Genomic DNA, 17,776 nt, shown 5'->3' with positions numbered 1-17,776 from the left:
CACACACATATATATATATATATATATATATATATATATATATATATATATATATATAATTAAGTACAGAAGATTAAAACACACACACACACACACACACACACACACACATATATATATATATATATATATATATATATATATATATATATATATATATGTATAATTAAGTATAAAAGATTAAAAATAATATAAATAATAGCAAAAAATCCAACAAATTTTGATATTATTGGTTTGAAATATTTATAAATTTCTCAAATTATGGTTCACCGGAGTAGATATTAAATGCTGATTGCGGAAGATCAAGCATAAAATGACAGTCAACTAAATAACCAAATGTTATATTTTTAATAATTTTGGAATAAGTTGTTCTCCACTGACTATAGAGAATAATTTGTGTAGGAGAGAAGAATTTTTTATTTGTAAATTCAAAAAATAATTTAATAAGTAGGAGGATACCATCATTATATTCTTGGGGGTTGGATTTAGAGAGAGCAAACAAACTCCTCCCAATTTGTCTTACTAAATAATCTTACATTTAAGAATTTTGGAAACCTTTTATCGTTTTATTGTTACCTTAAGGAATGCCTTGTTGTAAAATTTTTGGATGGTTGTCTCTGATTCCAACAGATATGCTGGAAGTGCTTGTTCAAGGGAAGGTGAATGTTAACGTTTTCTCCTTCTACAAATGTTTTTTTGTTAATACCAAATCATATGCATATCTTAAACATGCAATGCACATCTCAAGTTGCAGCTTATTCAAGCAACCTAGGGGAATAAAACATGAAAATTTCAAATTTGAACGGTCCTGCAAGGATTTAAAAAAAAAAAAAAATCACCTTAAAAGAAGGGAATAAAGTCATGGTTGCAAATTTCCCTTGTTGATTGAAAATGCAACAAAATGATATCATATATTTATTTTGATTCATTCCTCCAATTTTTGCACCATATCACCAACTTCATGAACCTAGATAAGATTATCATCCAACAAAAGTAAAATTGACAAATGATCTCTCTTTTTTTTAACGAAGCAACCTGACAGTTTTGCCCTTGGATCAATTTATTTAAATAAGGAATAACTCATTTATCAGAATCCAAAATTGTACTCTTGGAGGAGTTGATTTTGTTCCATTTTCTGCAGGTGAAATCTTTTTGTTTCCTTCCTTGTATGGTGGTCTCAGGAAAAATTCTTAAACCTGGAGATTGAAGGTTGTAGGTCACACCACATGCTGCAGTCAAGCAGTGTCAAGAAGGCACCTGACCCTCTTTTGTATCAGAGGGATGCAAGATAACTAACTTGGCAAATTGAGAATTTAATACACCATCTCACATTTACACAACAGGCAAAAGGAGAAAGAAGAAAAGGAGGACTAGCTCCCTGCTATAACAAACAAGCCGCACAGTGCTTTACAGCAGCTCTTTCCAGACTTGACCCCAATGACAAAAATAAAATAAAACCAGGTAAACCACAAGTGAATTACACTGCGAAATTATCCATCAAACCACGGTGTCCTTGCACGACAACATATATATGTTATCGAAACAGTCATCCGATGCCTCAAACCATGCCGAACCCTAACCTATACCTCAATTTTTGTATGCCATGTTGACAGAATGATGCAACAATAGACAACATGCAATCAGGGCAAAGCCCAATTTTTGACGTCAGCTGCACAAGTTGTTCACCACGTTCTGAATTACAACAAGAGCCTGATCTCTGTGTTTGAGCGCACATTTCAGCTATCAGGTAACCTGTGAGCAAGGTGCCATCTCTTTCAGTGTTGGTGAAGTCAAGCTCAAAACTCGGTGTCGAAGCAAGATGCCATAATTTTGGAAACAATTGATCGTGCAAATGGAATGTAACTGAGACTGTACCTGTAAACATGAAATGAACTGTTGGGTCATGATCAAGCAAATGCAATAAACAAGAAAACTAAGGTTTCTATTGAATCTAAACGAAATTCTAAGATTTTTCACACCACAGACAAGAAAAGTTGGAAGCGAGGACTTTGTGAAGCTGAACAAGGATCACATATTGATGATGGCAAACAGGTTAGGTATCTCTGAGTCTATAGGATGATTCTACATGCCGTCGCAAAACTAACTGACTGAAGTATTATGACAAGTGCATTATATCATTTAGAGGAAAATGCAGCCATCATGATGACGGACAGTATGGAACATGTGATGTCACATAAAGAAGCAAGTATGAGGTGGAACAACGCCAGCACTTGAAACTGGTCTCACAAATATTCATTACCAATTGCTACCAAGGTTGTTATGAATAGCAAATCCAGTCTTCAAATTAACTTATATACCGGTTCCGCTAGTCTTCCCCTTGTGGCCCCTTCTTATTGGGATCACCACTAGCATTCATCTGGCATGACCATACCACCTAGACCAGTATTCATAACTTTTTACATATGTATGAATGTAACATACAAATAGGCGATCTGACAAGTCTTACACATATGAGACTGACAGCACAGCATCTGTCCTCATAGCACATGATCATCAAGGGTTCCATAATTTATCAGGGATAGCTGCTCATAACTTCTGGCAACTAATGTTATGGGTCCCATGGGTTTTCCTCCCATCAATTTTGAGCCCTGCAGACATAACCAAGCTTCCTTTCCATATATAATCTAGCTTTCTTCCTTCTTCATCTGACTACTCTGAAGTCTTGGGAAAATTTAGGGTTACTGCCCAGTTGTATAAGTTTAGAGTGCCTAAGCCAGGTCTCTCTACCCGCCAAATGGCCTTTCACATTTTACCCCAAAGATCCTCCCTTCTCAGAGATGCTTTCGCCAGAAATGGCACCAATTGAGATGGAAGAAAACATTCTAAAACCTTATAGATCATATAGATTGGATAAGGCTTGTTGGTAAGTTGGAAACAATCCTTAACCACAATATGACATTGATATCACAACAAATTATCACTTAAAAGCTATTTTTTTTTTGAGAATAGAAAGCATAAATAAATATGTGCCGATAATGGAATGTATGAGCTTAAGATCTAAGTAACAAAAAACAAAAAAAGATCTTTAAACTGTAAGTTTTTTTTTTTTTTTAAAAACATGTCAATGAATGTATGCCGTTAAAAAAAAAAAAAAGATAATTAAACTAACAAAATAAGTGAGTAAAGGAGTGAATATCCATGAAACAAGACACTGAAATATCATGTATGGAATGTCAAAGACTAACTTACCACACAAGAGCACCAAACTCTAGAATTATAGCCAGGAGTGTCAAGAGTCTACTGTGGACCTGTGTTATTTGAAATGTATAGTGAACCACATGATACAGCATACAGGTGAAACATGAAATGGAAAATTCAATTCACAAAGAGGTTCTGCTATACTTACATAAAGAGCACAAAATAAAGCTATTATCATACTTGCAATGTATATAGCAGTTGCATATATACGAACAGGATCAAGCATCATGTCAACTTGCCGTTTGGGGCCTATAAGAAATGCTGTGCTGCCATCCAAAAAATTTCAAGTTTAGCATCCAGGGAAAAAAAGATTAAGGGGGAAATGTAACTGAGGTATCACCTCGAAAAAGAATTAAACACAAAAATTTAAGCTTTAATAACTCAGGAAAAAAAACAATGGTAAAAGAGTAAAGAAAATTTCTTAACGTACATAGGATGGATGATAAATGAAAACCACATGATGCAACTATTCAAAAAATACAAAGTAGATCCTAGGTCAAAATGTTTCAAGGACAATATATCAAATAAAATATGAAACCTCTAGCTGTCTCTGAAACCTAAAGCAAACTTCCCTGAATCTATTGTTAGAATCACAAAAGTAAACTCTACTGACATGCATGAACCTTTTTTTTGAGAAAACATGGATGAACAATTCTTTTTTTCTTTGTAAGCTAGTTCTGACTGAAAGTCTCCTCCTATACAGAGAATTCCAATTAATAGTAGTTTCTCACCATTTTGCACGAAAAAAATGCAAGAAAAGAAGATATATTTAGCAATAACAGAATGGAATCATCCTACCAGACAAGTGTCTCTTTTGACAGATATATTTCTCATTCGATCACATATAATGTAACAAGACAAACAACAAGAAGCAACTTATATCATACAATCAAAAAAAGAAAAGGAGCTTTCACTGAACAAGGGGTGTGGACCTTCCAAGAGCAAGAAGATTCCCAAAAGTGAATGTTATCCCAAATTTGATTGGCCTGAAGAAAACAAGCATTGACTGCCACAAAAAAATGAAGAAAAAATAAGTAGAAAACATCAATAAATCATAGCACTATTCAATATATATATATATATATATTATATATATATATATATATAGATGTATAAAAAAGCACTCCAAGTACATATTCTTCCTATCACTTGGTAAAATGAGATAAGTTGCATGCACAATGGCAGAGAAGCACAGAGATGTCAAAATCATAGTAATCATCCACAACATCACCAAAACTAAATGGCTCAAAAAAAACAAGTGGAACAATGACTACTTATTCTATTTATAGATTTACATATCTAGAAGGTGCCATAGACTATAGTTGAAACTATCATGGAGAGTTCATCATTTACATTATGAAGTTACGGGAGGGGCTCTTAGAGTTGAAGCATTGACAACTGACTATGATATATATTGCGCTATAGTTGGTTGATTTATTGTTATGATCCAAAGCAAAATGCAAGGCATGAATCAAACTAATATATATATATATATATATTGTTATGATCCAAAGCAAAATGCAAGGCATGAATCAAACTAATATGTACGTATCTGTATATATATGAAACATATTTCCAGTAGGAAATGTAAATGAACCCAACCAAAATTAGATTGACAATAGACCACTTCAGTTATTTATGTGTTATATGTTTTACTTGTAAATTTTCATATGTAAAGATACTTGCAACAAGCTAAAAAAGTAGCAAGTGTGCAATTTCAAGCTATAATTACATAAAATTCTGTAAGGCAATGTTGAGTACATATAGTGGTAATGGCAGTGTTGAGAAGAGTCACAATGACAGAGGATAAAATGGTCAAAAACTGATTCAGATGCTAAGTTAATGCACGGTGAAAACTATAGGAAGCCCAGTAGGAAAAGATGAACTTAAGCGGATTAGTAAAAAAAGGAGAGGATGACATAAGAAAGCTCAATGGAAGATATAAGAAAAAGATTAAGGAAAATATATTGGAAGGTAGCATTAAGTTCAAAAGTTGCATACTTGCATTGCTTGGCAATATTGCAGTAAGGAACTGATTAGAATGCCAAGTTGATACTAAAGACTCTAGAAAGAAGAATGCAGTGTATTTGTGTGGAGAGTTCAGGAAGGTTAGGATGACCTAGTAAAAGTGGATGAAGGATGTGATAACAGATTTCGAAAAGATCATGATGGCTAAGTAAATAGTCTTGATAGAAATATATAGATAGGATCATTAAGAGAAAATACCCTAAAAAGAAGAAATAGTTAACTGAATATTTTCATGTTAAAAATCATATGAAAATCATGTTGCTAAAGCTTCCAGAAGAATGACTTCAAACACCTAATCATTGGGAACAGTTTAACATGAATAAAAGAGGAAAAAAATACTTCTTGGTAATAAATCTCCCGACAGAACAAATACATTATGAAGTGCATGAGGGTAAAAACAATTTGAAGAAATCTCTGTCAATCTAAGCATGGACCAGCATCACATGCAACTCAGAATTCAATTATAAAAGCATTAGAATAAGTAATTCCAAATACTGTGTAAAAACCCTGAAGAGAAATATTCAGATGCTGAGCTTACCAGGAAAGTACAGGCTAAACCTGCGACCAAACATGTTACAAAGCCATATAATCTCTGATCAAATTGATAAAAATCATATATCAGTTATAGAACAAGGACAATCTCTTTAAGTACAAACAGTAGAAGGAATCATGAACTTCCTATATGCTTATCCAATTGGTTTGGAAAAAAATCTAACCCAACCTTTAAGAGTCTGCTAATATTGGACAACAGCTAGCAAACAAACTATTGATGATAATAGAAATGAAAGTTATCAAAGTAGATACAAATTTCATCAATCTTGTTACCAATTATATCAACTATCTTGTCTCAGAAAAAAAAGTTCAGAAATAAACAGACACTATTAGACAGAAAAAACAAAGATCTAATGTAATAAGCATCACATAAATTTGCATGAAAGTTTGTCACATTACATAATGTAAATTCGAAATTGTAAATAGCTAGTTAAACTTGCCAAGAACTTTAACTTGAGAATGAATTATGAACTATGTACAATTGGAGACATCATTTTAGTAACTAAATCTAAATAATCAGGATCTTTTCTTTGTATTTTAGTATTATTAAAATGATGGAAGAATCACAAAAGTTATTAACAATTGATATTGAGTTAGTTACGGACTTTGACCAAGTTATGCAATTTGAAATGTAAAGTCTTACTTGCTCTCTTTAGAAGTATTGTTTTTTGTCAATGAATAGTCTAAAACAAGTAACTTTGGTTATTGACCAGACTGGGTGTGGCATATTCACTAGGTGTTTTGTTTACTTCTATCTGACTCAATTATGCCAATACCATATTACTGAAATTTATTGACTTCATTATTCTAGTTTTTTTCTTCCACTTACCTAGAACCACTTTAATATTTCCCTCTCCTTTTGCTTCTATCTCTTCAATATTTAAAACCAAGCAGTTAAGAGTGCCAACCACTCAGGTTAATTATGGGTTTGGCATGATCCACAATTGGCCCATAATGGTTACAGGTGCAGCCCTGGGCCTAGGTTGTGCATTTAAACTGAGTTCTAGCAAGTCATCCAATTTCAGGCCAAGTTCATATGGTGTCTGACTTTTTTTGGCTCGACATGACTTTTGATCAATTTTAAAGAGATCATGTGTAGCAAAGTTTTGTTTGCTGAAGTTGAGTTCAAACTCTTTTTTTTTTTGGATAAAGTTTTAAGTTTTGATCCAGCCTAGCTAATCATCTGAACCCTACTGAAGGTGTTATAAGCATCTACGAGGTAACGAAATGCTTTTCTTTTTGTCTCCCATGCCACTTCTCTTGACTTTTTTTCCATCATGAAGCTAATGCTCCAGATTTTTTATGGTTTACTTTCAAACTTTATCATTTCAAGTTTTTAGCTTTTCCAGTTTATGTCTAAACAAGTTAGTGTGAAGTTCTGAATAAGCTCATAGGTTTGGTGAGTACATGACCATGTATATACGATGATTGTATGTAGTTATGTGTGTAGTTATGTATGTATCCACTTACATATGGATGTGTGCACAAATTCCTGTGTACATCAACTTTAAATTATTTATTTATATAAATTGTTACTTATACATGTTTCTACATCTGTCAGATCTGTGAATTGAAAGAATGCACAAGCATACTACAATATCATCAGTATGCGGCAGCTGCAGTGAACGATGTCTTCCAATGGATCAACTATTACATGCAAACATAATCATTTTGTATTTTTTTCAGATTACACTAAAAAGGCCCAAAACACATTGCATACATCCATGTAAACTGTTGCAACAATTTTTATTCTAATTGTGAACCAGGCCTTTTGTTGTGGTCATTATTCTTAGAGGGAGGAAGCAGAAAAGAATAAGATTTGTCATGATTATTCTTAGTTGGGGGGAAAAACGAGTTGGGGGGGGGGGGTGTCCCACCTAAATGACCATAAGTACTTATTAGAACACTTTGCATCAAGCATTGCAGAAAAAACTTCTTAATGATAATAGCATATGACATCAATGGAAATCACAAGCTGTCAAGAGAGCAGTATCAACCAACATGAAATATTAAAAGTGCCACCACAGCATCTTAAAGCAACTCAAAATCTTCATGGAAAGAAATGAATTATGTTGCTAAAGAAATGAACCCTCACTTTTAATGACAAATCACATTTTTCCCCCACATTTGACCACCAAATCCTTCAGACTGCGGTCCCTAAGAAAAGAAGTAAATGCCCTAAATATAATACCTTCTAAACAATGGATATCCAAATTAAAAAAAAAAAAAAAAAAAAGAGATTCAAACCCTAGACTTTTGAGCTCTTGAACTACAATAAAGGGCATTCCTTGATTTTGAAACCAAGAAACAAAATTGCAGACTAAGTCAACATTCCCATATGCTTGACCAAGAATTCCTCTTTCTTTTTCTCTTTTCCTTTTAAAAGTTCAATCAATCTATACCACATTGCAAAAAGCAATACCTCCAAACAAAAACAATGTAACTGCAGAACGAACATAAAAATGTGCCTATGTTTCCAGGATGCCACACTAAAGGTGCCATCTGACAAAATTATTCCTACATAATATACATCCCGCATGTTTACCACTATTTCAATGCTCTTTACCAGCTCCAGTTCAAAAAGGCCTCTCAAAGCAACCACACAACAATTAGCCACTCCACACAAACTCATGCATAAAATCTCCCTAGTCATCCATCAATAAATCAAAGGCCTACCCACTAAGAAGTTTAAACATCAAATCAAAGACTATTAATATGCTAGCCCAAGGCTTCAACATGTAACAATCCATAGCTACAAAATAAAGGACTTTCCAATACCCTGAAAACCAAACAAAATCCTTTACTATTTTCTAAACAAATTGGGTACACACAGTAATGACTAAACAGCTCAAGATCTCTTTCTTACAGCCTATGTAGCTCGATTCTTTCATTAATGACTGATCCACGAGACCGGCCGGAACTAATCGTGCCACAAAGTGGATCTACTCATCCAAATGCACCACTCCATTACGAAAAACACTAGATCTATGCAATGCTCCACCGGATCTCAATCTAAAAAGCCACCAAATGATCTAACAATACCTCCACTCCCTAAATCTTCTCACGACTAGATTCCCTGCACAAAATAAGCACATATTTGACCGAAAATACCTGATCTAAGGAAATAATTGAAGAAAGAACCGATTTTGAGATGGATTTGAAGGCAGACTAGATGGAGAGAAGAAAGGTTATACCTGTTGGGTGGAGAGGGTGCAGTCGCGATTGAAGTCGTCGAAAAAGGAAGGCTCCTGCTGAGGGGTGGCCTCCTCGTCGACATCCATGCCGACGAGCATCTTGGCTTTTTCCAGCGCTCCCCTCATCCTCTCCATGGCTTCCGGCCTTCGACGAGCCAAGATTGCGGCAAGAGGTGGTGGAGTCGGCCCTGGACTAGTAGCGAATTAGCAATCAAGATCCGACGGTTATCGGATCCAGGACAGTTGGATCCGCACGGACATCTGTGTAACACCAGAAGTATTACATCATGATTCGTGCCTTACACAGCTTCTGACGCAGATCTGAGGGTCTCTGCTCGTTCGGACCCGGACTGAGCCTCTTCTAATCCAACTCAACCCGTTTCTGGTTCGGAGAGTTCTCCTCACTTGTTCCCCGCCCCACTGCTGTCGCCGGACCAATTCTCACCGCCGATCTCCGACAGCCGTCCGCCGCCGCCTCCACTTCTCTCTCGTTCTCTCTTTCTTTCACTTCTCGCCCATCCCTTCACCACGACCGCCATCGCCGCCTGCCCTACACGGGAGTTGGAGGTCCATGCTTTCGTCTCCCAGACTTCTGAGGCGATTCCTCAGCACGGCCTCCTCTTCGTTATCCTCCTCGTTCCCCAAGCCATGGCTCTTCATCGGCCTTGGCAACCCCGGCGAGAAGTACCAGTCCACACGACACAACGTATCTCTTCCTCCCTCGCATTCCAACAAAAAGGAAAATTTTTTATCACGATAAGCACCACTATGAGGTATTTTTGATTCTATTTCAGGTTGGATTTGATATGATCGACGCATTTGCGCAGTCACAGGGCATTCCGATGACCACCGTCCACTGCAAAGCCCTCTTCGGCGAAGGTAAATCATCCATGTTTTGGGTGATGGATGAGTAAAAATTTTGTCTTTTTATACCAGTTCCTTTTTTTTTTTTTTTCTATTCTTCCTTCTTCAGGAATGGTGGGAGGCACGCCAGTTCTTCTTGTAAAGCCACAAACATATATGAATCTCAGTGGTGAATCCGTAAGCACCTCCAAAACCGATGATTTGTTTACTTATTACCAAGTATTGGATTTGAATTTTCTATACTCTATTACTTTCTTTTTGTTAGATGTGTATATTAGCAACACATTTTCTTTAAGCCAGTCGATCCCTCTACTGAAGGCTTTTTTATGGATTATAACATTTCAATTCATCAATAATGCTAGTACATCCCCAATTATTTTGAATATTAGAAGCTTAACTACTACATTTTTGTTTATTAGTTAGGCACTTTAAACCATGCAATTTATAGCTTGTATTTTTGAATATCCATTTTGTTCAGGTAGACCTGTGCATTGCAATACATGCTTGAAATCTGAGCATAGTTCTTAGGGCATGTTGTTATTTGCTAAGTCAACAGGTCATTGCTGTACCAAAACAGGCTCTGAAGTACATATCAAAATGTATCCTTGGCTTTTTCCCTGGACTTTATATATAACATATGTAGATTTACACTTTGTTTAATAACTACATTCTTATATATTTGATGAATTCTATTATTTTCAAAATAATTTTAAAATATTAATCCCATGTGCACAAATGTACTGCATGCGTGCTATGCATATTTCAGCTGCCTGTATACTATGGGTATTCAATAAGTTGCAAGAAATTTGTATGTATGGATGCTAAATAATGCGCTAAATTGAGGGTGCCTAGTTTGACAAGTTTTACGAATTCCTTGCAATGCCTCTTTTTCATTTTTTAAACATCATCATTTTGATTGTAATTACTGAGAAATTAAAAATAAAATTAGTTGTTTTGAAGTGAACTTTGTTGTTGGTAGGTAGATTGTTCTTTCTGTGTTGTAATCTATCAATTGTCTTTAGTCTTTACTACTGATCTATTTTCTGACTGAGATAATCCACAGGAATGTATTGTCTGAGGCATGGACATAATGTGAGAGAGAGGCTCACTTTTTAGTTTTTTTAGGGCCAAGTCAAATCAAAGTTAATGGAAGGTTGTGCCATGGTGGTTATATGCTCTATGGAAGCACATGAGAATGCCTTAGGACATGTGATTCTTTAAGTTGCTAGGAAAACACAAAAAGATATTGGATGCCCTGCTGAGAAATAAATACTTCCTGCAGTGATATTTGGATTTGGAATGTTAATACATTTTATTAGGTCGTAGAGATATTCTGAAAGTCTTTCAATCTGTTCTATGTGCGGTGAAATTTGGCATTATTGCATGTTTTCATGCCTCTCCCCTGTCATGGCTTTCTTGTCCTGTTGTCTTTCATAAAAGGGTTAACAATGTGTATTTCTGACTGAGTATTGAGAGTGAGTGAGTGAATGATGGTGACTTAACTCCTGGAACCCTGTTTTTATATGGGCTCCCAAAAAAGGAGGAATTTACCAAACTGTTGCAGATTGCTTGTGGAACCCGAAGCAGTTGGTCCATATATGCAATTATCATTGCCAAGATAAATTTATTGCCATACTTATGTTGGGATTTGAGTTCACATACACTACCATGCAAATATGTGGAAGAAAGATTCATCTTTCTCTCTAGTGGATGTGGAAATAATCAGAGCCTAGTAATTTTTCCTACAAGAAAATTATAACTTAAATATGCAAAGTGTGCACATCACTCGAGCCTCTTAATGTGAAACAAAAGAAATAAAGATTAAGCTTCAATCTTTGTTGATGCTTTGGATTTTGGAAAGTGTAGAGGATGCATCAAGGGCCTCTGTGGACCTAATTGAAACCTAAACCTAAATCTGACCACTGTGGACCTTAGTGTACCTCCATACAACCAAACAGATTCCTGACTGTATGCTACAGTTAATAGGAGGTTACCTTCTACTCTGACTATGATCATATACTTAATGTCTGTTAGCTTTTTGTATATTTTAGAGCTTGTGCTTCTTGTGCTTGTAGACAAGTTCCTCTGTTAGGTAGCACTTTTACTGTCACATTTTAAAAATTTATAGGTCGTTTGCTCCTTATCTCTGCTCAAAGTATCAAAAGCATAAAAGTAAAGCTCATATCCTTGCTGTTGCTTTAATACATTAAAGATGTTGAGGATGGACAAAGAGCATTGTGAACCTTAATTACATATAACTTTCATTGTGGCATTTCATGCATCAAAACTCATCCTAAAGGAAATGTCATATGGCAATTGTATTTGTGACATGATCTGCCAAACTGCCTCAAACTGCCTTTACTAGGCATACCATACTGGTGCATGATCGAGACAATTTTTAGGTTTGGTTCAGGATATGAGTTGAACTGGTGCATAACAATCTGAACCGGGCGGAATCACCCTGTACCGCCTGGTTACGGGCGATACCATGGTTGAGAGTGAGAAAAAAAATATTGGGAACCTATATCAGTATAGGATGCACACCGTAACATACTAAACTAGTAACATGCCAGTATTGTTCTCGATATCAATTTTGCAGATGTTGATTGGTGGTGCCTATTTAAATTATTAGCGGCTATTTATTCAACTTAGCTGTTTAAATGTTCTCTTATATACTTAAATGCTTAATTTGCTGCTTAACCTTGTCTATAGTTATCAAGCATTCATGTCGATAAATTTTCATCTAAAATTTTAACATATCTAATTATAGTTTTAGAGATTAATCTATATAGCATAAACAGGGTCTAGGAATTATAATGTACTTTTAGCTTAAGTAGACATGTTTTCATTCAAGGTGTCACACAACCTAGAAAGCTCGAACATATGCCATGCAAGTACACCTAAGTACAGGAAGATGATGAAAAAAGTGATCCTTATTCTAAGAATTGCATCCAACCTGACATAGATTGTGAGAATAATCAAGCCATTGCAATGTCCAAATGACCGAAGATAGGCTTTTCTTCCATTTCTCTATCTATTTTGAAAAATCTTGGTTTTTTTCTTTTTTTTCCCTTATTTTGTAACCTATAGCTCTTCTTCTATGACCACCACTACTACCAAGATCACCACGATGAACCACAATCATCACTACCACCTCCTCTATCTACTAATTTATCATTCCTTGTTTACTTCCCTGCAACAACTTCTAAGGCCACCACCATCAACCACAACCACCACTACCACCTGCTCTATCTTCTTGTCCTTGCACATACCAATTTATCATTCCTTATTTACTTCTTGAGCTGATATAAGGTTATCCCATAATGATGATCCAGTAGTTTCGAACAAGGCAAGTTATTAGATTTAATAGTTTTTAACTTTTTACGTTCGTGATTACTTTTTGCATCACTACTTTTCTGCGGACATTTAGTATTCTGTTTAAATGCATAAAAATAACTAACCACTTGGGAAGTAAAGGGTGTTAGGTGACTGTTAAACCTTTTTAACAACCTTGGGTTGAGTGTCAATAATGTTGCAACCAAAATTCACTATACTGGTGTGGACCACCTTGTACTGGGTGTATCATGCTGGTACAAAACCGAGCCTTGGTATAGAGGTTTTACAAAGTCTTGGCATGCAGGGCCAACCTCTGTATCATGCTTATCGATATTGTACTAGCATGGTATTGGTACAGGGTCCATTATCGAGACGATAAACCTTGGTTCCAATTATATACTTGTGGAACGCAATTATTGATCTCCCTATAAGAGAGTTATAGAATGCAAGGTGCATGATGAAAGACACTTCTAGTTATCCTTTTATAAGCAATGAGTGAATTAGAAGGAAAAAGCAATTTCACATGACTAGCTATGCATAGAGCATCGTCCACATTATTATGCGGATGTCAATATCTCATTCTATCACGAGTGGAATTTCTAAAGATACTGAATTGATATATGCTTTTCTTATATCATTTATTTTTCAAGTTCTTTTATTTTTGAACATGCTTGGAGGCTGTCTTAATTATTTATCTTGAGATAAGAGATACTGTCCCTTCTTGATATAAAATTGGCATGTATAGAGCTTGAAGATGATTGAGAATTAATATTTGATCACTCTGGAATTATTCTAGATGTATGCAATTTAGAATCCTAGATTTACATAAATATAATTAAATCACCTAAAAAGATATTTTTTAGGCTTGTAACAACCTCTTGAAGGTGGGCAACAGTTGGTAGTGCAGCTGGTTGGCACCCATCTCTCCTAGCGAGAGGTCTCGGATTCAGAGATGAGTGGTGGTGATAACCACTGTATCCTCAAAAGAAAAGGAAAGTGACTTACTTTTAATTTTCATTTTGTTTGCAATTATTGCAGACTGGACCACTTGCAGCATATTATAAACTGCCTCTGAATCGTGTTATTGTGGTAATATCCTAACTTTGACATACTTTTTTAAAATTCAGTTTTAACTTATCTATGTTTGTGATGCTATACGGAAGAATAATGTATTCTGCCCTATAATTGTAGATGTATGATGATATGGACTTGCCATGCGGAGTGCTACGTATACAACCAAGAGGAGGACATGGACGCCATAAAGGGTACCAACACAGCAAACTTCTAGTTGCTTTCATATATTCATGCTGCAAACAATTCCCTGCAAGATGTTGTATGGTACGCACATAGATGAGGAATTGAACCTGCGACATTGAGATGACATCATTTTCTCATCCTCCCTCATTTTGTATCCTCACCATCGTTCTCTGGTAGTGTGATATAACAACTGGTCATGCATCTTCTCAACCTGTGATAAAAGCGATAGCAATGACCATAACAAGCACGTTGCAATTAGTAAATATGCAGTGGAGAGGAGATCAGATCCACATCAGGTATCTAGGTCAGGTCAGAAGCAAAGCGATGGATTGTGCACTGGTAAACCTTTTCTTTGGGGACAGACATCTAAGAAGAGGGCCTCCTTGGCAGCCTCACCGTCAGAGGCTTGAGGAGTTGACATTACAACTAGTGGTGATGTTTAGAGCAGATTAAAAGCAAAATTTCTGCAGTTTGGAACCCTTAGATCAACTTGTTATTTTTCTTCCTTTTATTAATTTTGATTTTTATTTCTATAATTGAACATATAAAACTTCATTTAGTTGTAAAATGCTTTGATAATGATGGTAGCCTCTCACACCCCCCATACAATTTTTTTGTGGAAAGTATATATATAAAATTGCGGCCTATAAATTTTTTCATTTGTCAGGCTGAGGAGTGTCATCTACCATTTTCGGGGGAACAGAGAATTTGGGAGATTAAGAATCGGTTGGTATTCTAGTTGCAAATGATCTTTTCTGTTTGAAAAAAATTATGTTGATGATGGAGTACTTACCAGGTACCTCATTGGTTTAAGGAATTGGAAGACCACCAGGACAAATGGATCCTAAGGCTTTTCTGCTCCAGAAATTCAACAGAACAGCCCGTGAGAGAGTAAGTTCAGCACTAGTTTTGTTTGTTAGATACCATTGATCAATGGGTCTTATATCCTGCTACTGCTATCTGTAAAAAAAAGTTTCTATGTCAAGTCTCCCTCAACCAGTATAACCTTTTTGCATGGTGGTAATAAGCTTATAATTATGTTATTGTAAATCCTTAATTTGATTCGACTTTAGAATTTGATCCTAAAGCATGATTTTGTGGGATGGCTTGACTTAGAGTCTACTTTGTGTAAAGCATGCACTAGTTCACAGAAACTGATGATTCTTGGTGCTTCGAGTGATAAAATTTCATGGATTGCATTGATGTGAACTGAAACTGCATTTATGAAATGAATTTTTCTGCGATATCTGCTTAGTGAAATACCCTTTTATAATTCTTACCGCATGAAACTTTGATGTATATTTCATATCTAATATACATTAAAAATATGGTCTTCTTTGGCAAGTGAAAACAAGAGTTCTATCCATGGTAAAAGTTCTTTGGCAGTGTCTCACAGATTCTCTGCTAGCGTCTCTTTGCTAAATCCAGATTGTAAACTTTGACAACTGATTTCTTCGTTCTGCTACCTAATGGAGTCTTATTTTGTTTAATGCATTGTCTTGCTTGAGCCAGATTGATTCAGCTCTGCAAGAAGGGGTTGAAATCCTGAAGACACTTGCAGCCAAAGGCTTAACAGAATGTGCAAGGTCTGCCAATATAGAGCAGAAGTACAAGCATTTAAGACTTCAAACATTACAGGAGTGACTAGTGCAGTAGAAGAAGGCAGGCTATGTTTGCCAGTAATATCCTCACTGTTTCCTGTGAAGTTTGAAGCAAAGGAAACATGGTTCTCTCTTTGTTCAACATGATATTTGATGCCTCACTCTTTGCTCAGCTGATGCAAACTTAGAATGACATCCCCAAAAAATGCAACTGTGCAAGGATATGCAGAACCTGCTATATCTTAGTATCCTCTGTAAACAGACTAAGTTATTCTTCATGGCATAAAGGTAGTGCTAGGCGCAGGAGTGAAAATATAATGTTCTTTACTGATAGTCATATGCTGTGCATCATGATCAGTGACAAAACCTCTCCACGATGGCACATCAGAAGCACCATTTAGTACAATGGAAAAAATCTGTGGGAGATTTGCCAAGTCTTTATTCTGTTATATCTCCTCGAGCAAACAAACTTGCTGATCGGCTTGCTATATATGCTAGAAAGTTCAATGAAACTCGTTCCAAATTACCTGGAGTGTTATCAAATGTCTTTCATTGACTACATATCACTTTGCTAATGAATGAAATATCTCATTTACCATCTGCTTGATACTCTTGAATACCAAGTTTGAGTTAGTCAAGATGAGTCGAGGTCTATGAACCATTCTTTGTTTTTATTGACTGGAAGATTTTTGTCATCTTGTGTTTGCCTAGTCTTTGAAATTCTTCCAACATGATGAAGGTTACACGAGCTTTAAAACATCATAATGTAACATGCAGTGTTGTTAGCTTGCAAGATAAATTGTCAATTGGTATTCTGAGGCAGTGGGATAAATTTAAAGATGGAAAGAACAGAAAAACCTCTAAAGTTCCAATTTATAGCCTTTTTTTTTTTCTTCTTATTTTCATATTCTGTATTCTCTCTGATAGAAAGAGTAAAAGGCACGCATTAACTTGAGGTATTTTTGTGTCTTCTGTCTATGTTTTCTTTGATGTTCCCTTACTGGGTGATGCTTTAGTCTTTATTATAGGTCCAGATATTGATTAAATTTTAACATAGAAACGCAATGCGGAGAAGGTACATTGTCATCATGTTTTTCTACATTTCTAGTACCTAAATGTTGTTAATTGGTAAGAACTAAGAATGACTAAATAAAATGATATGATGATCTTGAGCCCATGTTAACTTTCCCTTGCTTATTTTTCACATATCATATTTCTTTCCAAAGCCTGAACCCACTCTAATAACTGACACATATATGGATTGTGGTTGTATCCTTCATGTGAAAGAAGGATTCCCCTAACTTTGTGCCCATCCACCATCGGATCAGCCACCACACACATCTCAAAGTGCTTTCAACTTTGTTGCTCATCCACTTGCACAACTCTTAAAGCGAGCGTTGGATGTTGCAATGATAGACAAACCTTATTATAAATAGAGTGATGGATAATCAGTACTTTTGAGAAAGTGTTGTGGGTTATGGATTCTCCACAATCTAATTAGAGAAGATTTTGATAAGTTGGTAGGTTAGTCTTACAAATCAGATGTAGTTTTCATAGATGGATGGCGGTTGATAAAGAGAAGCGAGTAGGTCCGGACGTGGTTCTAAGATATAAATTGATAATTGTAAAAGTCTCCTACAAGTTTAGGACTAGGGTAGTTGCAAAGGATGGACATTTTAGAAAGCCTACCACATATGATAGGTCTAAAAAAAATTTTTAACCTCT

The 17,776-nt window shown here is 35.7% G+C and overlaps 2 protein-coding genes across 3 annotated transcripts; one reads left to right on the top strand and one right to left on the bottom strand.

Moving 5' to 3' along the window:
- Positions 1-1,354: 1,354 nt before the first annotated feature.
- Positions 1,355-9,195, bottom strand: LOC105051569 (uncharacterized). 2 transcript variants are annotated; one of them, XM_010932077.4, is made up of 6 exons: positions 8,994-9,195; positions 5,786-5,839; positions 4,152-4,225; positions 3,368-3,485; positions 3,211-3,269; positions 1,355-1,875 (listed from the first exon to the last, which is right to left on the bottom strand). In XM_010932077.4, exons 1-6 carry the CDS (start codon positions 9,126-9,128, stop codon positions 1,797-1,799), a joined length of 519 nt encoding a protein of 172 aa, XP_010930379.1. In that variant the 5' UTR covers positions 9,129-9,195; the 3' UTR covers positions 1,355-1,796. The 2 variants fall into 2 exon arrangements, with proteins under 2 accessions (XP_010930379.1, XP_029122448.1); XM_029266615.2 differs by lacking the exon at positions 5,786-5,839 and having other exon boundaries at positions 8,994-9,179.
- A 179-nt stretch (positions 9,196-9,374) lies between these two features.
- On the top strand, positions 9,375-16,577 carry LOC105051570 (peptidyl-tRNA hydrolase, mitochondrial). The gene is made up of 8 exons (XM_010932079.4): positions 9,375-9,699; positions 9,788-9,872; positions 9,967-10,034; positions 14,232-14,282; positions 14,385-14,458; positions 15,118-15,176; positions 15,265-15,341; positions 15,963-16,577. The coding sequence occupies exons 1-8, from the start codon at positions 9,565-9,567 to the stop codon at positions 16,092-16,094; spliced, it is 681 nt and encodes a 226-aa protein (XP_010930381.1). The 5' UTR covers positions 9,375-9,564; the 3' UTR covers positions 16,095-16,577.
- The last annotated feature ends 1,199 nt before the right edge of the window (positions 16,578-17,776 follow it).

This window comes from Elaeis guineensis, chromosome 9 (genome assembly GCF_000442705.2).
Source record: "Elaeis guineensis isolate ETL-2024a chromosome 9, EG11, whole genome shotgun sequence".
In the NCBI taxonomy this organism is placed as follows: Eukaryota; Viridiplantae; Streptophyta; class Magnoliopsida; order Arecales; family Arecaceae; genus Elaeis; species Elaeis guineensis.
Note: the sequence above shows the minus strand (reverse complement) of the source record. Positions and strands in the feature narration are given on the sequence as shown.